Raw genomic sequence first — 23,703 nt, forward strand, 5'->3', positions numbered from 1 at the left:
GAGAGAGAGAATTTAAACTTAATATAGTAAATAGAGGAACACAAAGACAAAGCACAAGTCAAATAACATTCTGCTTGTGGATGTACCAATCACTGTATACATGGTGAACAACATGGCTCAACTCCTTCATATTCACTGCCAGAACAGAGGCAGTGGAAGGTGACAGATTTGAACGAGGTGCAATATGCAAAAGTATATTAAGGCACGTTTCATTTCATGTTTATCTTTACAAAGTCTACAAATAACTTACAAACGGGTCTATTATACAAGCTTAGTGTCTTTTTTTTTTCAGTCGCCTCATTGTGATTAAAAACATCCAGCAATGTGTATTTTAAAAATACACTAAATGATTGGGAGGGATATTAATAAAAAGGAAACTTCCAGAAGACTGACAAAAAACTGGACTGGACTTGAAATATATTTTGACTTTTGCTCTGTTTACCTCTAGTAAACTGAGTATGGGTGGAAGAATTTCACTGTATATAGAATCTTAAAGCACTCTTTATGCATAATAAAATTTAGTTCAGTCAAGCCAATAGAGAGGATCAGACATATCCGAGCTGCCATCATGTTTTCCACCAAATATAAACACAGTGGATAGTGCAGTTCCCCTTTGTCTTCTGCTGGTATGTTCACAAGCACTGACCTTCTGAGACATTAATGGAGTAGCACATGAGGTTCTGATGAATAACAATTCTGATCTCATGTGCCATTATTTCCTTCCACACTCCACAGCTAGATAAAGCAAACCTTAACCCGACCAATAAAGACAGTAAAGCTTTCCCTGTTAAGTTACTGAGAATTTCAGAACCCAAATGAAAGCATAATGGAGGAAGGGTAGAGCGTGTGATATGAGTTGAGGTGGCTTTAGTCAGTGTGTGGAGTGCAGGCTTTATGACTGTGGATGAAGGGCTCTGTGGGTACTGCTCTTCCAGAAGGCCCAACAGTGGTCTGATATGAATGTATGGATTTAAAGATCCCACAGGTATAATATTGAACACTACTATCATGAATATAACAATAAACTCTCAATTCTGAATTGATTTCTCAACCCTCAAAAGCATAACACTCCTACTTACTAAAGTGAAATGAAAATATCCTTTGTCACAATATTACAATGAGCTTGCAGGCTGGCCGAGAGCCAAATAGAATGACAATGCATGATGAGGATGAAGTTATGCTGATGAGCGAGGAGAGATATAAAACATGGCTGTGGGAAAAGCCGATTTTGGTTGGAGAGGATAGGCTCATTTTTTTGACGTATCCTGCATGCTGGGCTTCCCTCTGGTGGGGTGGAGGAGCAGTTCCCACAGGCCTGAGCCCTGAAGCCCTGCCTCTGGGAGTAATTGTTCCCCCTGCACGCACAGAATCCTTCACCTCCACGTTGCGCACGGAGGGGTCAGGTGCTGATTCGGGCCAGTCGGGCAGCTCCTGGTAGCCGCCTGCTTTGGTATTTAGCAGGTGAGACAGCGAGCCGAGCTGATAATGGTCTCTGTCTATACAGTGAAACACACAACAGACACAAAGTCAGAAATCGACTCTCTATAGGAGTCAAAAAGTATTGTATAACAATAAAACCTACAAACACACTTCTGTTTCCAGTTTCATTGGAAGATGACAGTCTTAACAATATAATCAATTCTAGCTTATAGGGGAAGTTTACCTTTGACCAGTACTAAATATTTATTTTTATATTATTTAATTGTTTTGCAAAGTAATTTATAATCAGATGAATTTGTGACTCTGAATTTGTAAGTCTAAACCTCAAATTATAATTTTCAAAGACATAAAACAGTTTTATTGTTTTATTTGTTATGGTCAATGTATATATGATGATCTATTCTCAACTTTCTGGTTTGTAGTTTGGAGACTGATGGAGGTGGGACAAAGCACCCCAGTTTTTGAGTGGTTGCAAAAAAAAGTTAATTGCTTCAATTGCACAAAGCTGTTTTTAATTTGGTCACAGTAGCTGGTTATCTGATTCTGTAATAACAACACGAGGTGCATTGAATCAGTATTCATTTCTACTTGTTTCTATTGACAAACAGAGGCTTGTGTGTATTGTGGTTACAAGTAAAACCTTTGCTATCGCTCTTAGTATCAGCATATTTATACAATCTGTATAATATGTATTTTGCAGTTGAATTGGGTAGAATAAGTGTGTGTGTTTGGAGTGGCTTTGTTTCAATTACAAATTATATAGAAAGTTATTTTAGCAATTAAAGTTTGTCAATTTAAGTTATTGATATCAAAACTGTCCAAATGATGTCTAGAACTCAGTGAATAAATATTTACTTAATCGGCTAATATAAGATTCCCCTTTTATATTAAACAAAAAAGAATGAAAATTGTTAGTTTACCTTTAAATGGAGACTCCAACACTGGTGCAGGTTTAAGAGCAAGGAAAAGCTTCTTGGCATATTTACTCAATGCTCCACTTTTATCCACGGGGACGATGAGCTGACGGATGAACCGTGCACGGTCTCTGATGTCATAGTTCTGGTCATACTTTGCCAGGTTGAGCACATACTGTGTAAGGAGCTTGGTCTAAATATTTAGAAAAGGAAAGACTGAGGTGAGACAGCATAGACTGTGTGTGTGTGTGTGTGTGTGTGTGTGTGTGTGTGTGTGTGTCCTAAGTCACACTGTCTTAGTCTCGCTTGAAAAAACAATTACTCAATTTGTGCTTCAGAGTATTTTGTTTCAGTCTCAGAATTATTTCCGTGAGGTTTTTACAGTACAGTCTCTTTAGAACAACTGGACATAGTTTAAAAACAAATTAAATGTTACATATGTTTTGCCTCTGAAAATCCATTTTAGTCAAATTGAGAGACACTGTCCCATCCTGGTGATGTTACTCAATCTAGCCATACAACTGTCTGGGGGTCTGAGGAAATGGTTCAGCACCATGGACAGCACCATTTCAGCACCATGGGCAGCACCAAAGCATGAAAGTTCATGAAAGATCCCGTTCATGAAAGTTCCTCCAGCATAATTTCACAAAGAAAATACAGCACACACACACAGCAAATACAGAACCACACTTGAGTAAAATACACTTTAGACACCTGTTTGAAGTTGGTCAGGTAGAGCTTGGCAGCCAGATTGATGATTTGCAACTTGACAATGTCCTCCTCATTGGTGAAACTTTTTGCCATCTTCCTTAGGACATCAGGGGCAATTTTAGGAACATGCTCACAGTACTCACCAATCAGCCACAGGATGCTCGCTCTCGCCATTGGGACCTTAGAAAAGTAAAAGTGCTGGTTATGGTTCTGAGCTAAATTCAGTTTAAATTGTATCTGTTTTTTTTGCACATTTTGAACTTATGACTGCAACTAATATTTTTATATAATTATGAAGGTAACAAGATTTTTCAGCTTGTAATTGAATGACACTAGACATTTCTAAAACAAATTAGGAGAGATCCACCTGTATGTTGTCTGTGAGCTTGGCCATATGTTTGATGATGTCGCTGTGCTGCTCAGGCTGCATCTGCAGGAGCTTCTTAATCACCACTACTGACTCTGCTACTACCAGCTCTGCAGCCGTCACATAAAAACATTAGTCTCAGTTTAGTCTCATTATTCTCATATTAGCACACTCACTGATGACTGACTCTCACTAAAATGATATTACAAACATTGTTGTAGTTCTATCCACCTGCATATAAGAAATAAACCCTTAAAAAACTGCTACTTTTTACAGCAGAGAGAAGATGCAGTAATGGATGTTTTTGAATAAATGTTAAAGAAAAGTAAGTGTTCATATACATTATCTTCAACCAAATGTTTGTATGGTTTAATTAAATTTTATAAAACACGCAATATTTTACTCACCATCTCTGTTTGAGAGGAGTTGGACAAGACCATTAAGGCAGGTATCTCTCACCTCCCCGATATTGGTGGCACAGCGGCCAATGGCCTGGATGGTGGCTGCCACAAAGTCTTTATCCATACTTTTGATGTAGGTCTACACAAAAACATTGCCATATTGATTAATAGGATTTTCAGTTAACCTTTACTTACACTTTTGCAACAAGAATTCTTACCTGAAATTCTCTCAAAATGGTAGATATGTTGGTTTCATTTGCCAGATTGGTTAACACTTCCAGCTGCAATGTAGTGGAACATGAAATAAAATCAAATTCAATTCATATGAAGATGCTTAAAAGCCACAAATGTTCTTGGTGTAAAGCAATCTCTTAATATTTAATTCACCTTAAGAATTTTGATCTGTGTGGGGTCAGTAGATCGGATGTAGAAGCTCTTTAGGTATGGCTCGAACATCCCCTACAACAGCAAAAGTAGACATATTTTGTGTTATGTCTGAAAAGCAATCATGTAAATTAGAGCATGCAAAGATCTAACATGGAATCTAATCTAATATGTGTTGTATTTTGTGGTGTCAAGCAATAGGGGATTTTTTTTATGCATTTATGCTGTGCTTGATGGTACTTAATGAAAATGACTCACCCTCCTTTTGATGGTCATAGTTGCAACATTTTGAAGAACAACATACTGGACTTCACTGCAGAGAAAATTACAAAAATAACAGTAGACCACCATAAAATTGTGCACTAATCAATTCCTACAAAAAAACTTTCATGTCACAGAACCTTAACTGAGTGAACTGCATGAGTTTATATTAACTATTTTTTAATCTGATAGTTTTGAAACAAGTAAAACATTTTATGTCTTTTTAGATGTTAGATGTTAAACTTGGTCTCATTACACCACTGTGTAAGAACACCTCAAAACCTTTCAAATGACTGCAGTGATGCTCTACCCAGGACTCAAAAGGCATCACGGTTTAATGACAACTTCATCAGTGTGGACCTTCACAGTCACACAGAAGGTTTATGGGCTCACTATTATCTGAATCAGAGAAGGACAAAATGTTTTTCTTCTTTCACTGACCTATGGCTTCTCATCAGCCTCACCAGTGCTTTGGCAATAACGCCCACCTCTGCTTTAGGAGCTAGATGAAAATAGAGTTGAGCAACTGCCATCACCACCTGGGAATGAGAGAGAGTGAGAAAGAGTGAAAGAGAGAAAGAGAATAAGTCATGGAAGAGTGGCATATGCAATTTATTTGCATATATAGTTCCCTTGGGTGTTAAGTGTTGTCACACTGTATAATTGCTGCCATTTGGAGAACTGAATTGGGGCAAATATACGGAATATCACCATGGCTATGATTCAACCATTCCTAATTGCAGCTGTGCTGATTGTCAGTAAGATTGTGAGCTTGATACTGCTTCAAAACATCGGTTCTATGAACAAGAAAGTAATCTGGATTAACTGATACTTAAGAAACAACATGTGCCAAATATTTTGTGACTAGGTTAGGATTCATATATAAATGAAGGTCTCTAACAGTACTGTAGTAACCCTTTTAAACTTAAAGTGGAATTTTACGTAGTAAACAAAGATGAGAAGAGTGATACACATTGTAAAATGTCCCTGTAATCTTATATTAAAGAGTTGAAAACCGTCTGAAAAAAATCAGATTAGCGGATCAATCAGATTAGTGAACCAGAACTAACTGTATAATTATTATTGACTGCTTTAATACATTTCACCTCCTACATCTTCAAGAAGCAGCAGTGCAGCAGCTCCTTCGGGTCATGCTGCCTTTAGTCAGGTTAGATAGCTAGCTATATTATTGGACACCTGTGTGTAGCTGAACAGCACATACTGCATTAGTAAAAAATGTGTTAGTTAGCTGATATTGATTACCAATGTATTACCAATCCAATTATATATAGAGATATAAAAAACGTTATATGTGCACAAGATAAAGTTTTCTGCTAGTTTTAATAGAAACAGCAGTTCAAGGGAAAGTGCACAGTGTATTTTATTGGTCTTTTGTTTACATATTGTTTATTCCTTTCCAAAGTAAAATTTTTGTGTGCATTTTTAAGTGTAAAAATGTTGAGACATGTAGACTGTTGTACTAACAGCTGCATTGCGGCTCTGTAGCAGAGGTTTGGTGTTTCGGAGCAACAGTCTATGATCAGGGTCCATAACGTATGGCTTCCTTTTGGCAAGGGCAGCTGCCTCAGCCTTCTTATCTTCATCATCATCATCATCATCATCATCATCATCATCAGAACCATAAAAAGCCTTCTCTCCACTTTCCTCCAGCAGAGACTCCTAAAGAGGCAACATACAATCTATCACATGCTCAGACTCAGGCAAGGCCATACACACCCGTATTGTTTATTTACAGAGATGAATGAGGAGTTACAGTACGTACATTAATGTTGGGGTTGAGGAACTGAGTCCTGGCGTAGCGGGTGAGCATGTTGATGATAACTACCTGGCCCCATTCCTCCACGTCAATCAGCAGGTTGCAGAGTTTACGGTAATTCTTATGGATCAGATCGATCCGCTCTGGACAAACCTCCTCAAACGCCATCACCACACTGCCTGCCACCAGCTTAACCCAACAACACACAAAATTCTATTAACGGAATGGCGAATAAATAATGACAGTACACATTGTGTGTCTAATTAACAAAAATGTCTTACAGTGGTTTTATCAGCAAGCAGCTTTTCTATAACCTCAATTAGCTGGTCTTTCTGCTCAGGGTCCAGGCTGTAAAGAGAGCGAGAGAGAGAGCGAGAGAGAGAGAGAGCGAGAGAGAGAGAGAGAGAGAGAGAGAGAGAGAGAGAGAGAGAGAGAGAGAGTTTATTTATGCTCAAACTAATCAATATTTCTTAATGGTACTGAAAAATGATAGAGACATTTATTGCTGACTTAGCACATCACACAATGTGTGACACCATACACGCTGATTATGAATAATAACAATTCAGAATAATGTGGTTTCTTGCTAGTGTCTACTAACAGAAATGAAAATGTGCATTTTTATTTGCCAACCTGAATATTTAACAGCCTAAACAGCAAATCTGGACAGGGTGCCAACTCATTGTAAGACACACACAAACAGAATGTAGAGATGTAATCAGCCTACAATGCATGTCTTTCGAATGGGAGGAAACTGGAGTATACTGAGGAAACCCTGAAGCACTGGGAGAAAACACACACACACTGCATATACAAGGCAGAAGCAGGACTCGAACCTCCACATTAGAGATGTGAAGCAAATGTGCTAACAACTAAAATTTTTAGACTACAAACACACAGTGAACAATGTCACAATGTTATTTTCATTTTTGCCCCATTTTCGTGAAAAAACAGTGGAACGAAAAATAAGCATTCACAAATTTGGGATGGTGCCAGTTTTCCATCCTGTCATAATAACTCATTTCAAAATTTCAACATTTCAAAACGCTCCATCATCAAGTCAAAGTTTTGCTGCAGCCAAACCTGGCTGCTTAACTAAAAGGCCATTAAACAAAGGAACAATATAAATCCAAGCCCTTCTTTCATGTCACACTTAATAACGGCGCTGTTATTTGCTGTGAAGTGAATGCTGTTGCTTTTACTGTCATCACTGTAAGCACTCTAGCTGTCTCCAAAGATGCTGAATAAAAAAACTGGACTGCTCAGTAGACGCAGTGGAGAAACACCTGTAGAGTTGCAGTGGTTGGACTTCATACCTGTAGAGTTTGGGGATGGCGTGAGCGGCAGTCTTGCGGACGTATGGAGACATATCAGAAGCAGCCTCTTTAATGGCCAACATCATAATGGGCACGATGATCGTGACTCGGATACTGGACAGAACACGCAGAGCACTCGCACGAATGAGTTGATTAGGATCCTGTTAAAAATGAAAGAATTGCTGATATCAGGTACATGAATACATAGTAAATGTAGCATTGTGAGTGTGGAGCAGGGAGAAATGCATTTTCCTAAATCAGGTCACTAGGGGGTGTTTCCACTTCATTCCAATATGAGGATATGACTCAGAGAGCCTTGCTGAGTCATGTCCAATCATGCAACTGTCAGGTCACATAATTTCATGCTTCATGGCTTAACAGAAAGCCGAACTTCCATATTAATCTTTAGAATTAATGACTTCCATGATTTATAATTTTAATGAAATTAGTTTAAAATTCTTTCATCATTGTGAACTTATGATTAAGGTTTACCTACAATGCATTTCGATTACCCATTTATAGCTGTCCCAGTCAAATTTGCTTCATCTCAACTAAAGAAGGAGCTTTTATTTAGCCACATATACATTACAGCACAGTTTTATAACTTTCAACACATTTCTCAGCTTATAAAGTCAGATTACAGGGTCAGCCATGAAACAGCACCTTTGAAGCAGAGAAGTTTAAGGGCCTTGTTCAAGGGCCCAATAGTGGCAGCTTGACAGTGTTGGGGTTTGAAACTTAATCATCTAATCAACAACCCAGAGCCTTAACTTGATGCCACCATTAGAAAATTAAATAGAGTGATGCGGCATCACTTTAGTCTATCCACACTTAGTGGGATGTGGTAGCCTAGTGGTTAAGGTGTTGGGCTACTGATCGAAAGGTCACCAAGATGCCAAGATGCTGTTTTAGAAATGAAATAAAATTCAATGTCACTCTGGATAAGGGTGCCTGACCTAAATGTATCCAGCTCTTTTACCTCCTCTAAAAGATAAGATTCCAAAGCTTATGCTAACTCCACTCTCAACAGCTCAATCCGTTTTATCTTATTTGCTGTTAACAAGTCGAGCTCAGTTTCTGCCTGCGGCGCATTTTGTTTTAAGGAGCTTATAGTGCTTAAAGTAATGTCTGATGATGTTGAAATCTTTCCTCTCATTAAAGGTCTTGGCAATGCAGCACACATCTAAAATATTATATGTATTTAATAAAAATATTTAATTATAAACATATTTCATGCTTTTTCAGTATATAGTGTTCTTTTAATGATTGTACTAACTGCATCAGCAAGATGTTGCTCTGAGGGTGTCTGGGTGTTACTTGTAAGTGCAAACCTTGAGTCCTCGCTGAAAGGTAGAGATGGAGAGTAGAGCCAGATCCTGCTGTTCCTCAGCATAGCGCACTAGATACACATACACCAGCTTCTTGACCTAGAACCGACACATAAATACACACAAGCTTAGAAACTGCATGACACAAATGATGCTTTGTGTTTCCCACTGTGAAGAGTGCTCCTTTCACTTCCTGTGTTTTGTTTAGATCTTCTGTTCTTTATGGATTTTCTTATTTAGTCTTAGACAATTCCAACAACTTGCTTCCTCTGAGTCACGTCAAGTAAATCAGGAGCATCTTTTCAAGCTGCTGCTCATGCTGCGTCACAGGGGGGTGTAATCAGGGGTGTCGCTGGACCATTTTTACTGAGCCCCAGTAAAATCTTGTTGAGAAATCATTGTGTGATGTAAATTACATAAAGTAATTCTGAAAATAGTTTTTCCTATTCAATGATCATGTCTATTCAATTTGAATGATTTAAAACACAATGATTGTAATGCCTGCTTAAGGGACACCATATTGTGAATCTTCTTCAATCATAAGCCCCGCCCCATTGTTCTTTACTCCTCCTCCTTTCACTTTTCCCCTTTAGAAACCTTCACTTTCAGTTTGATGATCATTCCTAATTCGAAATTTTGACTAAGGACTGATTAGAGTTGCAATAACTATGAGATTACAGCTCTGTTAAGGAGCAGTATTTAGTTTTTATTTATATTTAGTTAAACAAGAACTAGGATCTAATTTACTTGGTGCTGATTTCAAGTCAAGTCAAGTCAAGAAGATTTTATTGTCATTTCAACCATATATAGCTGTTGCAGTACACAGTGAAATGAGAGAACGTTACTCGCAGTACACAGTGAAATGAGACGTTTCTAAAACGGGTGACAGACAGCTGTGGTATTGTTCGCTCTTCACCTCGGTCTTGTCCCTGGTGTTGTACATGACTGTGTTCACCTGCTCACCCTGAGATCATTCTGTCTATTTCTTCCCTGTTTAAAAAAATCCTAGTGCTTTTCTTCAGTTCTGTGTTTTCTGTTTCAGACTCTGATTGTACTCTGATTGTCTGCAAGTGTTTCAAACCTGCTTTTTGTCTTTGATTGATTCTTGAATTCCCTGACATAAACACACATTCGGTTTTTGCATATTCATATTTTCTGGAGAATAAGTTCACTAATTTGTTTTTTAATCACTTTTTATCATCTAGATGGCTGCAGCAATCCCAGATGTTATTAAAAAGTTTTAATATGTTTCATATGAATCTGTAATGTGAAAAAAATTGTTGTTATGTGTTTGTTTTCGCTTCATAACGCCGTCGCTGACGGTGAACGCCTCGAGCTGGCTTAGATGTTATCAGGGTTTCAAACTCACCTCGATGTTCTTGCAGGCCACATTTTTCACCACAGCAGGAAAGAGATCAGATGCATTTTTCCCTCTGGCAATCATCTGCGGCAAGAAAAAAACAAAGCCAACTGAATGTATAGGATCAAATACTGTCACAAAACCCGGCAAAGGCATTGTGTGAGATGTTCCTTAAAAATGTCAAAATTGAGCTACTATTTAATGATTATGTGAACAGTATCTGGGGATATACAGTATGACATAACAGGCACGGGGTAGATTTACACGTTCACGACATCTCACAGCAGAGCCATGAAAAGACTCTAACAGCATCATGAGGGGAAGCTAGAGGGGCGTGGGGAAAAGAGAGATAAAGGGGGGAAAGAGAGAGAGGGGGAGAGACAGACAGACCAAGAGAGAGAGACAGACAGACAGACAGACAGAGAGAGAGAGAGAGAGAGAGAGAGAGAGAGAGATGTAATAAAGAATAGCTCTGTAATAATGCCAGTTACTGTAGTGGTGATGGATGGTGAATCTAAATCCTCTTTAACTTTCTGAAGTCTGCCTCCTCCATAGACTCTTATATCATGGCGACCATAAAAACTCACAGATCAGAGACTAACTTCAGTTTCTATTAACAATGCTCTTCTACAGCAGGGTTTCTTAAAGCATGAGTCAAGTTAGCAAAACCTGCCCTAACCAGACATTTATCTCCAAATTTAATGTGAGGATCTGTGGTGAGTTTCAACCTGTAACTAATACTACAGCTTCCTCCTCTTTTGGATAATGGAAACCATGTCGAGCACGCTGTTGCTTTTTCCCTCGTCTTTGCTTCATGTGATAAATATTTTAGGCCTCTGCTTCTCCGCTGCAACCCTGAGAATCTGACACCAGGAATGAATATTTAACACCAGGCTGTACCACACACACACACACACACACACACACACCCTCGCTGTCCTATTTAATATCACAACATCATACAGGCCTCTCTCTCTCTCCATGCAATAGCGACAGCAGCTCAGAGCATTAACAATTCAACATTTTAGAGTCGCCCCACAGGATAGAGAAATAAACCACTCCAGCACACACGTCAACTGTTCTGGGTATGAGTTTGGATGTGGTGACTATGACATGGTACAGTATGTGTTGCAGTGGTTTGAAACGCCTCTAAAAATAGACAGTGTGAGAAAAGAAAAAAATGTTTAATAAATTAGAAATTAAATACTACTTCTACCATTTCCAGTGGAGCATCCTCTGCTGTAGGTGTCACGATTATAGTCATAACGGTATTTAACACTGTGCTGAACTACAGGATGCTGTCATTCTAAACCCTGCATTTAACCCTAAGTTAAGGAACTTTTCACACTGGAAATTTAGAAGCAGGGTTAGCACAGATTTTTACCCAGGTTATGAAAGGCTTTTGCAGTACGAGGCCCACAATGATGTGGTGTTAGAATGTTGCCTTAAATTGAACAGCGTCTCTGTACCTCATATCACATGAATACCAGGACGGAGCAACACTCGGCTCTGTAACACAGGCAGCAAAACACTAAACACCCCCAAAGTGCATACCAATAGCAAGGGGGAGATATATGACACTGAAAAAGTATGCTAAAGCAACAAATGCCTGGTCAACAGCATGGCAATATTTAAAAGGCCAAAAACATTTGATTGCTGTAAAAGATAACAATGCCTGAACAACAGACTTTTATTTCTCACAGAAATGCCATGCTTATTAAATGAAATAAAAAATAAGAATGCAAATAAGAATGTTCATGGTTTTAGAAATGTACAGTGTGAAACGTCCAACAAGACAACCCAGAATTGTGGACCACAGTATTCACGAGATGTAATTACGACACTGTACTGCCTCATAAAGTGTAAAGTGCACTCATTATTACAATATCTCTGACATAATAATAAACTAATAATATCTGTATTGAGATTTCTTATAATTTTTTTAAATCTACCCATTCACATCAAAGCTAAACATCCACAGAAATTAATAGGCTAATATGAGCTCTGCATTTGCCTGGTCTCAGTAAGCTGTGTGTGCTGTGTGTTTGTGTCTTCTGTCCCTGTGCATGCTGAGGTTAATGGGTTTAGCGTGTTACAGGACATCCAGTAGGTTTGATTAGGTGAATGTGTATGGAGGTCCTGGCTGGAGGTTTGCTCAAATATTTGAACACTGGAGCCATAAAGCACATGCTGACAAGACTACCTCAGTGAGCATAATGGCCCTGCCTGGTGCAATAAATAATAAACAGAGGCCATGATTTCTGGGAGTAGCTGCATATACGATTTTCTGTAGAACAAGTCAGACCACAGAAAGGAAAGTGTTGTGCAATGAAAATCAAGTCTGATCGCTACACTATGAGGCGAAACGAGCAGATAATTAGCATATATTTGTAGCACAGAAACAAAAAGGCAAGTCTGTAAACACTTGACACTAAGAATTCTTCCTGAATACAGCAGAGATAAGGAGGTCTGGCAAACAGCAATGCCAGAGCACATGTAACCGATCTCAGCATGCAATCTTCTTTCCATGCTCAATACCTCACATGACATGCACAACCAATGGATCACAATAATGTAAAAGGACCATGGTGATTCAATTTGAGTGCTCCCTAAGAAAGTCATTTATCTAATAGAAAAGCTGACAATAATTCATATGACAGCCGTGATGAATTATAACCTATCCTGCAGCCGGAAGCCAATACACCTGACACTAACGTGAACAGAACGATGCATCTTTTCACTTCTAGAGATGTACTTTCAGATTCATTTTACCAAGCATTTTAAACATTCCCTGCAAACAGTAATACTCACTGCGACGATCCTTTTCATAGCCTCCAGCTTTAGAGAGTCCTTGTTGCTGTCCAACATCTCCTTCAAGTCATCATGCCTGAAAACACAAAAAGCAAAATGCCATCAATGTAATTTTCGATCAGCCATAACATTAAAACCACTAACAGGTGACATGAATAACAATTGTCTTGTTACAGTGGCACCTGTCAAAGGGGTGGGAAAGAAATGGACAAGCATAAGGATCTGAACAACTTTGACAAGGAACACATTGTAATGTCTAGATCATTGTATCAGAACATCTCCAAAACAACAGGTCTTCCTGGTATGCAGTAGTTAGTACCTACCAAAAGTGGACCAAGGAAGGACAATCAGCCCTGGTGAGTGAACAGCAGTCTGTTTGGATCAATCTTAGAGAACAGCTGAAAAAGTGAATGCTGGCTCTGACAGAAATGTGTCAGAACACAAAGAGCATCACAGCTTGCCGTGTTCAAGTGGATGTTATTTTGACACAGAGCACCTATCTTAATATTGTTGCAGAGGAACTTCATCCCTTCAAGCTAAAGGTATTCCCTAATTGAAGTGTCCTCTAATGCTTCCTGTCACATTGCAAAAATGGTTCTTGAATGGTTAGAGGAACATGATGAAGAACATGATGAGTTCAAAGTGTTAACAGATCTGTGCAGGACAAAGAAGTCTGATCCTTGGAGACTCCACCTCACATCTAACAGGAATGAAAGGATCTGCTGCTAACGCCTTGGTGCCAGCTACCATAGGACACCGTCAGAGGTCTTGTGGAATCCATGCCTTGATAGATTAGAGCTGTTTCAGCAGCACAATGGAAACTTTCACAACATTAGGCATGTGGTTTTAAAGTTATGGCTGACATCCTAACCTTTCTTGCCCATCGTCAGGGTTCAAACAAATTTCTCACAAATTTCAAAACAAATTTCTCGAAGCACATTTTGGAGAAACCTATTGCTTTTTTAATAATGAACAGAACCAGTGCTTTCATATTCACTCAGCAAGCCTGAATATGCAGCAGATGCTGTTTTAAAGAGCCTGAACAGACAAAATTGTTACTGAATTATTATCTCACAGCTGAAAAACAGAAAAACAATCATACACACCAATATATCTCTTACACTGCTTTCTCTGACTCATTGTGAGTGTGTGTAAAAGTAGGTTTAAGGGTGGGGATGATGATGGTGATGATGATGATGATGATGATGATGGCAATGATGACGATCAGAGCATTCATTAAGGAAGTCATTCAGAAGTGTGGTGCAAAAAGGAAAAAACTGCTCCTTGCTGAAGTGATTATTTCAGTCTCAGAGGATGAATAGAGACATAAATGTGATTGATTCACAGTGTGCTGAAGCGTGACACCTCAGACCATAATAAAGGAGAAAGAACCTCTTATGACAAGCAGACATGGTTAGATACTCAAGAAAGCAATTGAGGCGATGGAAAGAGCTGTCAATAAGAAGGAAAATAAAAATGCTCTTCAATCATGGAAATAGACACCATTCAAGTAAGATATTCAAGATAAATATAAGACAAAAATGGCCTTTTGTTATAGCATTTTGTCATTCAGAAATGTGTTTGTGCACTGTGATGTTTGAACGATCGATCATTCGCTTACTGCTAGGTTCACAAAAGCAACATTCAGAAAAGCCTTTTAAAGATATAAATATGGGTAACATATTAAAGTTAAAAAACAGAGGTTCTGAAGTGTCACTGCAAATCAGTAAATTTACTCTGATCTTCGGAGTCTGGCCCCATCCACAGGACACAATTGTTCACTGAAAGAGGATGAAAATAATATGCTACAATGTTCACAGTGAGCAGATCTCAACCCGGCTAAACACCTCTAGGAGATTTTGGACTGAAATCTACGGTGCTCATGTTTCTAATACAGTTCCAGAGCCAGGGCATACAGAAACACACAGGCAGATCCAGAGTGACTTTCATTTATCTTGTTTATATACATGAAGGTTAAAGGCTTTGCTTGCGGCCCAGCAGTGGCAGGCTGGAGGTGCTGGGATCTGAATTTACGATCTTTTAATTTAATCCAATGTCTTAACCACTGAGTTACCACAGTTTAGTACAGTTCAGTTCAGCTCACTGAGCTACCAAGCTTTTCCTTTAATTTGACAACCAACTACATTTAGAGTCACAGAACAAAGTCTAATATGTCATAACAGAAATATACGTACCTAAAGACCAAAAACATCACGTTATTTGTAGTCGATGATTAACAGACAGAACAGCATGGTTCATGACTGTCTAAAATCAAAATGTGTCGAGAGAGAGCGAGAGACAGAGAGAGATGGGAGAGGAAAGAGAAAAGAAAAGAAAGAGTGATGAAGATCTGCCACTTATCACCGAGGATGCTTGTTGAGTAAGTGTTTTAAAGGTTCTGTCACAAAGATCCGGATAAGTGAAAAACTTTACTCGCTTGTTCAAGCTTGCGTGCCTTTATCTCTCGTCTCCATGGCTCCAAACCTACACATTATTTTAAGAGATTTTAAGGTAAAATCAATCGAAAACTTCAAACAGTAAATGTGGTCTGTCGATGCTAACTGAAATCGCAGATCGGATTTTTTAGATATTTTTCATTATACTAATCTAAAATAGCAGAAAGTTCCCTAAGTGTATATGGTGTATGCCCTTTGGATGATAAATATAACAGAAAGAGAATGTATCTTTTTACATTTACTTTGCTCAGCATATGCAATCAAGGCCACAGCATGTCAGAGCTTCCTTGTGAATTTTGTCATGCCAAAGCTATGGCAACTCTACTTGGACTATTCTAGTAACTGCTTTCTGAGAAAAGTTTCTATAGCAACAGTATCTGAGTCAGTGCATTAGCAACAGGCAGGTGTTGAATGAAGACATCAACCCTGGACTTGAAAAAGCTAAAAGACAAACAAACATTATAAGAAAAATATGTCAGGAGCTTAATGTCAGAGGTCCTAAAACTGAAACTGTCCTTGGTATAATACCTAAGTAGGAAGACTGCCATCTTCTACTTCCTGTTTTACCTACGCAGAATGTCTGTGGAGGTGTCTGTATGTTTCCAGCATGCTGAAGGTGATAATAACTTTCTTTCATCACCAGGTTTATTCGCTACAATTTCACACATTAGAAAATGCATTTGCTTTATTGTCCAGATTTGAATAGGTTTTGATTATGATGCCACAGCCGCCGGTGGGCAAGAGCCAAAAGCCCAAACCTGGCTGTGCTCTCAGGGTGTGGGGGCTAATGTAACTCTCTCCTCTGTCAATCACAGTGACTCTGGCCAATCGAATAGCAGATAGCGCTTTCCTCTGTGTGTGTTATGCTGCTTGTGCTAGCTTTGTTGGTAGCTGTCATATTATAAGAGAGGCCTGGCTGGTGGATGCAAACTGAATGAGACCAAAGTGAAGGGAAAACTGTATATTCAGATCCTCTTATATATTATAAAACTATTTCCCCACACTTAGCTTTCTACCAAACAGCTTCTTGAAGAAAATATCCGCATGCTTTAGATGTCTCCACATATGCTAAGGCTACAACTACTAAAATTGTGTGACATTGAAGGATTCATTCATCTTCTGTTCAGTGTGTTTTGTTGAACTGATGTGTAATTGATACCTCATCGAACCACAGCAGCTGACCTAATGTTAGAGACCTGGTACATTACAAAGAGTAATTACAGTACACGCTTTTTGTTGTCATGGAAATGTCAGATTATGTCCCGCTCTCCACATTAACATACATTTGGTTTGGATTAGCCAGAGCAGCAGGACAGATGTTAGATGTTTCATTCATTTCAGCTGATTTGTGATTTTCAGTGATTACAGCTAGCATTAATGCTACAGGTAAAGCCGACTTTTCTTGTAAAACTAGCAAGCTAAAGGTTTTGCCAGGTGTACTGGCAGAACACACTGGCAGGTGAATTGGCTATGCTAACCTGCCTCTAGGTGGAACTGAGTGTGTGTTCGTGCACTGGCATCGCATCCCGGGTGACAGGCCCTGGATACACCCCAACCCTGTCCAGCAATTAGAGAATGCTAAGAAAATAAAGATAAATAAAATAAGGAACATATGAATATATATATACAAACTAGCACTGACCAGAGAGGAATAAACAAACAACCATCTGTTTATTTCTTTTAATAGCTGTCATTATCTATAGAGCATATGTGAGGGCTTCCACACTGGCATGACAGAGGGGATCCAGAGGATGATGCACACTCTTAAAGATTTATTCTCTCATGAGAGGAGGATCTGAGAAGCTGCTCTGAACACACCTGATTTGACTAATCAGCTAAATAACAAGCCCCTGCTGAGAAGAGCTGTTAGCGTATGGAAAAGAACCTACTGCACGAGGTTCCTACTACATGCTTACTTTCATAGATGAAATAGATGACACTGATGTTTACACTGGCATCAGATTATTGGGTGAAGAAACTCCATGATTTATCATCATAACATCGGAGATAACATTTTTATTCTGTCCACTCTAATTATCTTCTCCTTCTGAGCAACTGAGCAGCATCATGGAAATGGCTATAAAATATATATACATGACCCAGTTATTTTACCAAAGTGCAGGAAGACTGAGAGAGAGAGAGTGAGAGAGAGAAAGAGAGAGAGAGAGAGGGAGATCCACAGGAATAACTAGAAAACATAAATTTAAAATAAATTTATATTACATCCCACACCTTTACGCTGGTCAAAAAAGTACAAAACTGAGGATTAGAACATATTAAAAATTATCGTTAGCTGTCCATATTAAGGTATGTCAGCCTTTCAGTTATTTATTTCTGTGACATCACACTAAAATAAGTACTGAGAATTTTCCAACCACACAAGTTAGTTAGTCATCTAAATCCTGAGCATTAATAGTTTATTAATTGGTCGAGATGACAAGAAGCTAATCAAAAACATTTCCCCAGACGCAGTCACGCCGTTATTGTCTGTAAACGCCTGCTTTGTCTCACGACGCGCCTTGCTTCAGCACAGCTGTTGTTTCCACAGCAACACAGAAAGCAATAAGGTGAAGTGAATAAATTCTTTGGCGTTTCACAGCTGTGAAGTGATGGCACGAAGAGGATGAGGAAGAACTGGTCACAACATGCACTCCTCTTTGTTGTGCACAACATGCACAACTTTTCAGGATTTTACCTGTCCCTGAATTTTCACATGCTCAAAAGTAATCGGAGAAAAAAACATAATTCTAAATACGTGGATTTTTAACACAGCAAACCCTTTCACAATCAGTGACTCCCTGAGGTCTGGAAGCCACAGCCGTCACAAAATGCAGAGTCGCCTCTCTTGAGGTGCTTTTACTGCAGCTGACTTCAGCTACTGCTTGTTTGTGGGTCTTTCTGCCTTTAGTTTTATCTTCGGGAAGTGAAAAGCACACTCTGTTGTGTTGAAGGTCACGTGACTAACTCTGCCATTTAAGATCATTTCATTTCTTTGCCTTAAGAAGCTCTTTTGTGGTATGTTTTGGGTCAGTATTCATCTGTACTGTGAAGTAGTGTCCATCGGTTTTGCAGGATTTTACCGAATCTGAGCAGAAAGATCAGCTCTATATACATTACACTTCATTCTCCTTCTATCAGCGGTCACACAATCAATAAACACCACTGACCCACTTCCACTGGCAGTCATGTAGACAAGACGATACTCCAACCTCCTCATGAGTGCTCTGGACTTGGCCAGATGTTGTAACAGGGTCTGATGTTGGCCAGATGTTGTAACAGCTTGGCAGTGCATTCCTTATTTTAAAGAATGTACCGAATTTGGTCATAGCTAACGTTTCTGGTATCTCTCTGATAGTTCTGGGGGTTTTTTCACCATAATGGTGGCTTGTTTGCTTGCATCAGCACCTCTTTGGAAAGAATATCAATTACAATTTCAGCCCATGGAATCAACTCTACCTTTAATCTCCTTATTTATCATGAAACAAAGAGGGAACAAAACACACCTGACCTGAAACTGCTTATTAGTCAAATGTCCACTTACTTTTGAGCCTGTGAAAAGGGAAAGATTATTTTTTTTTAAAAAAAAGAAAAGAACTAAGTGTAATTCAATATATTTGTAACCAGTACAGTCTGTCAACAAAATGGAAATCAACTTTTCAGACAATTATAATCAACAAACGAATGACTTTTTTTCCCCCACATTATTCTGTTCCAGATGTTCATTTTAAACAGTTTGTTCTGTGTTGTTGTTTCTATAGTAACAATTCATACACAGGGATGTGTACAGCAGACACGTAACAGAAACTAAAATGATTTTTAAAAAACGCGTTGTTAAACAAAATTAAACATCTAATCGGTGAAGTTTTGTATTAGGAGGCGTTTACATTTATGGAAGGAGCCTCGAGTGTCGGAGTTACAGCATTGAGTGTCGGAGTCACAGCATTTTGTAAGATTGTCCCAACACAGGAAAGTCTTCAGGGAGGAGAAGTTTATACCTTCTGAATTCAAAAAGAAATCTGTGTTTTTAGAGAGAGAGAGAGAGAGAGAGAGAGAGAGAGAGAGAGAGAGAGAGAGAGAGAGAGAATGGTGACTGTTCTATAAACTATAACAGAAAGTTACTTGTCACTCAGATAAATTATAATATTAAATCTAACTGTTAAATCTAACTGTTAATCATTGCAATTTGTTGTGCAATTTGTTGTTCATTAATAAATTAAACAGCGTAAATGTTTGCAAATCACTGTGGGATAAGTGGAAAAACACACCAGGACTGTGCAGTTATATGTAAATGATCACAGATGTTTATTATAAACTGTATAATATAAAATTTGTGTGAAGTCTCACAGTGCTTTGGATTTCTCGAATAACGTCAATGAGATCTTTGTGTAAGAAAGTAAGTTTGCAAGTAAGGTTTGTGTGTGTGTGCGTGTGTGTGCATGTGTGTGTGATTTTGCTCAGCTGAAGTCGTTGTTTCAGCCATGACTCTATGCTTCAGTGAACACTTCTGGCTTCTACCTTAGAATAATATATGTGTGAGTGTGTGTGTGTGTGTGTGTGTGTGTGTGTGTGTGTGTGTGTGTGTGTGTGTGTGTGTGTAATGTCGTGACTAAGGAACACCTGAACGCTTCACTGTGAGGATACACCAGTTGTGAGCTGCTGCACACTGTCATTGCCAGTTTCACTCACCACACACATACACACACACGCACACACACACATGCACAGTGGAGAAACAGAGGAGATCATTGAAATTCAAAGGTATTTGACAGTGTTGTGTTTCTCAGAATATTTCAGCTTAAAATGTGGCCGAGGCAACAAACATTCAGTACAAAGGGTGTCTTTCCAGAGACAGGCATTTCACTTTCTTCCCTAATAAGGGTCCAGACAATACAATCTGTTCTGTCTATGTTCTGACTAAAAAAGAAAACTAGTTATAACATTTAAAAAAAATCAGATCAGCAGTATCCTATTAGATATTAATTATTCACTTATTTACTTGTATTTAATGCAGTGTTTAACACCTTAGAGCATTCAAGTGGAAGAATTGAATAAAATCTGCACTGACCCTGTTTCATGTCACATCCTATTCTCTCACAGATGGTGGAAAAAAGAATCAGAAACGGAAGCACTGACATCGATTTTTATTTATTATTTCTATTACTTCCTGCTACTTTAGGGAGTAAGAGTGCTTCTGTTGCTTTAAAGTTGTTTAGCTTCTGTGTGATTAATAAAAAAAAATCAAATAGCTTTTAAAATGTTTGAGAAAAGCCAAATTCATACTTAATTAATACTTCATTTATTGTGAATGTATGATATAGAGTACAGGGTGTGTAAGCATATGTGTGTGCGTATGTGTGTGATTGTGCCCTGTGCTGTATTAGACCCACGTCCATGGTGTCACCTGGAACAGACTCCAGGTGTAGGATAAGTAGCACAGAATATGAATGAACTCGAATAATAACTCCTCGTCTTTCTTGGTGGAAACAAATTTTTTTTCTACTCAGAATGTCAGGAGTAAATATTGTCTTCAAGTAGCTTTCTGTATCAAATCTGATAAAAGCGTCAAAATGGTTTTATTCAGATCCTCTGACACCAGTGTTTTTGTGCAGTCGGCAAAATAACAAAGAGAGATTATGAAGAGATCTCCATGCACACAGTCAGAGCTACTCAGAAAAGAACAGATTTTAAAGGCAAGAGCTCATTTATCGCACTGCAGCTAAAATGTAACGTGTCCACATTTAAAGTGTCTCCACATGAGAGCTGGAAAAAAAAAACATGAAAAATGTGGAAAAGAATAAAAATCTTTGTGGTGACAAAATGAGAGGGAGAGAGAGAGAGAGAGAGAGAGAGAGAGAGAGAGAGGGAGAGGGAGGGAATAAAAACAAGAAAGATGATCTGAAGGAAACACATCACAAGTCTCAAATTGATCGAGCTTCTCTCTGTTCATGGCTTCACCTGCTTCTCGGTCCGATGTAATTAGATCCATGCATAATTCAACGCTCCACGACGTCACACGCTCGAGCACAAGACCTGACAGCCACACGGCCCGCGGAGTCAGATTACTGATACTAACACTTTCCTGGATTCTTCAGTCACTGTGAAGTTTGTCACTCATCGAGTTACACAGTGCTCTCAACTTTCTTCTTAAGGATCCGAACGAAGGGTAAAAACAAGAACTTTAGGAACTAACAAGAGAAAGCTGTTGTTTTATAAATGCAGGCTGTCTGCTCGATTAATCTGCTCCATCTTTCTTTATTTCCCGACTTTCATTAGCATTACTACCTTGTGTTGAGGATTTATCTTCTATCACTCACTAGGGATTAAAACTTTTTAAAAGATGTGATATGGTAAAGAATATATATTAATTATACATAAAAAATTTTTTTTTTACTTTAGATGTTTGCTGGAACATGGAGATTTATTAATGAGGCAGAGACTCGTGTGAGCTCATGTGCGAGCCGCAATTAAATACACAATTATTTTTATCCAGGAGTGTTGGTCAGTTTAACGTTTACACTCGCTGAGACTTTCATACTCAATGTGAGAGGTGTTAGGGTTGGAAATCATTTTCACATAATGATAAACTAATCTAAAAATACTGTAGGTTTACACTGTCATGGTGTTAATAAATGCTAATAAACACATCCGTGTGAAAGCCTATCTAACACAAACACAAACAGGAATTGTTCGTTGTTCTTCAAAAGGCATTATTGACGTTTCTTTTAGACTTTTCTGTAAAATAAAGAAGAAGGAAGAGAAAGGTGAGAGCGCGGCTGAGAGAAAAGGTGGTAAAAATTAGCAAGGCAGTGGGCTGCGCTTGTTTGCCAAAAATAGATTTTTGTTTGGTTTAATTGTGGTCAGCAATGGCATGATATGTTCTAGCTGTTTGAAAGCCACTGTGTATGATGAAGTGAAAAAAAAAAATCTTAGCTTATCTTAAAAAACTATTCAATACAGTCAGAACGCTTTAAATGTTTTTGTTAACAAACAAAATAAATGGTTAATATTTTACTTTTTTTCCATTTCAAGCTCAAAACTGTCTTGTATTGCAGATAATTTTCCTAAATTCAGGAAAACATAACATTGAGGTAATTGCACTGCAACTAACAATGTTATATGCATATGTTCATGTGACTTTATTCTGACATTATTGCTTATACCAAGCTTATTTAATTAGTAGATTAAATACTGTAAAGTGAGTATGATCAATTCATAATATTAAATTTAGGTAACTGAAACATTTATGGTGGAAAGAATAGAACAGCAGTAATAATGTCAGTTGTGAAACACCAGCATCGTGTTTCAGCTCAGGCCTGAGCTTGGTGTTAGATTTTATTAGACGCTTTAAAAATATGTGATCAAATCGTGGTGGATGAACGAAAAGTAACCGTGTTAAAGTGACTCGGTTCAATCACGTGGAACCGATGTAAGCCTTTAAATGAAGTAAATTCAACCAGCTTTTATTCCGGCGCATATCCGATCTTACATCGTGACATCATTATCCCATGTTAACAATTCCTCTTGCCTCAGCACCACACTAACTAGCTGGGGGGCTTGAGTAAAGGATAAAAAGCAACAAAAACATTTTTAAAGACTATATGAAGCAAAAATGAATCTAAAGAGTTGTCGTTTTCCTATAATAAAAATAGCACATGAGCCAATCAGCATCTTTGTAGGCGTTTCAAACTCTCTGACATTAACTGACACTATCTAAAAGCCCCGCCCCTTCCCCATTTCATGTTAGTAATGTTCTGGTGGGTGCTTGAACGATCCTCATGTTCTTGCTTCATATTAAGGTAAAAGGAGAAGGTTTGGAGACTAAAAAATGGTTTAAGAAACTAGTCCTCATTGAGAAAGGACACGTCTGGTTGATAATAATGGCTGCGAGTGACCCAAATTATTAGTATTATTATTATAACCTTTATTTTACCAGGAAAGAAGCACATTGAGATTAAAAATCTCTTTTACAAGAGCGTCCTGGCCAAGACTAACAGATGCAAGCACGTTTGAGTTTAACAAATAACATCCAACAATACACACACACACACACACACACACACACACAAGCAAATCCATCAAATTTCAATATCAATAAAAAACTAATTAAAACACCTACAGCCCGAAGTTTCATTCTCCAAATCATGTAAAAGTTTTTTAAAAATGTCCAACGGAACCAG

At 38.4% G+C, this 23,703-nt stretch overlaps 2 protein-coding genes across 8 annotated transcripts in view; both read right to left on the reverse strand.

The window, feature by feature from the left end:
* tmem258 (transmembrane protein 258) overlaps nucleotides 1-23,703 on the reverse strand; it is an 80,152-nt gene that overhangs the window by 14,994 nt on the left and 41,455 nt on the right. The window lies entirely within an intron of this gene.
* Nucleotides 1-23,703, reverse strand: part of LOC132857187 (AP-3 complex subunit beta-2) — a 40,119-nt gene that overhangs the window by 9,302 nt on the left and 7,114 nt on the right. For 4 of the 7 annotated variants that reach the window (XM_060887192.1, XM_060887190.1, XM_060887187.1 and 1 more), the window contains exons 2-17: nucleotides 13,071-13,146; nucleotides 10,269-10,343; nucleotides 8,903-8,998; nucleotides 7,572-7,732; nucleotides 6,537-6,603; nucleotides 6,262-6,444; nucleotides 5,964-6,158; nucleotides 4,920-5,017; nucleotides 4,476-4,530; nucleotides 4,221-4,292; nucleotides 4,052-4,114; nucleotides 3,840-3,972; nucleotides 3,433-3,542; nucleotides 3,069-3,245; nucleotides 2,361-2,547; nucleotides 1,366-1,496 (exon numbers count right to left, since the gene is read on the reverse strand). In XM_060887192.1, coding sequence (XP_060743175.1) covers nucleotides 1,366-1,496; nucleotides 2,361-2,547; nucleotides 3,069-3,245; nucleotides 3,433-3,542; nucleotides 3,840-3,972; nucleotides 4,052-4,114; nucleotides 4,221-4,292; nucleotides 4,476-4,530; nucleotides 4,920-5,017; nucleotides 5,964-6,158; nucleotides 6,262-6,444; nucleotides 6,537-6,603; nucleotides 7,572-7,732; nucleotides 8,903-8,998; nucleotides 10,269-10,343; nucleotides 13,071-13,146 — 1,879 coding nt within the window. The remainder of the gene's footprint in view (nucleotides 1-1,365; nucleotides 1,497-2,360; nucleotides 2,548-3,068; nucleotides 3,246-3,432; nucleotides 3,543-3,839; nucleotides 3,973-4,051; nucleotides 4,115-4,220; nucleotides 4,293-4,475; nucleotides 4,531-4,919; nucleotides 5,018-5,963; nucleotides 6,159-6,261; nucleotides 6,445-6,536; nucleotides 6,604-7,571; nucleotides 7,733-8,902; nucleotides 8,999-10,268; nucleotides 10,344-13,070; nucleotides 13,147-23,703) is intronic. The other 3 variants (XM_060887193.1, XM_060887191.1, XM_060887188.1) reach the window with 1 other exon arrangement.

This window comes from Tachysurus vachellii, chromosome 14 (genome assembly GCF_030014155.1).
Source record: "Tachysurus vachellii isolate PV-2020 chromosome 14, HZAU_Pvac_v1, whole genome shotgun sequence".
In the NCBI taxonomy this organism is placed as follows: domain Eukaryota; kingdom Metazoa; phylum Chordata; class Actinopteri; order Siluriformes; family Bagridae; genus Tachysurus; species Tachysurus vachellii.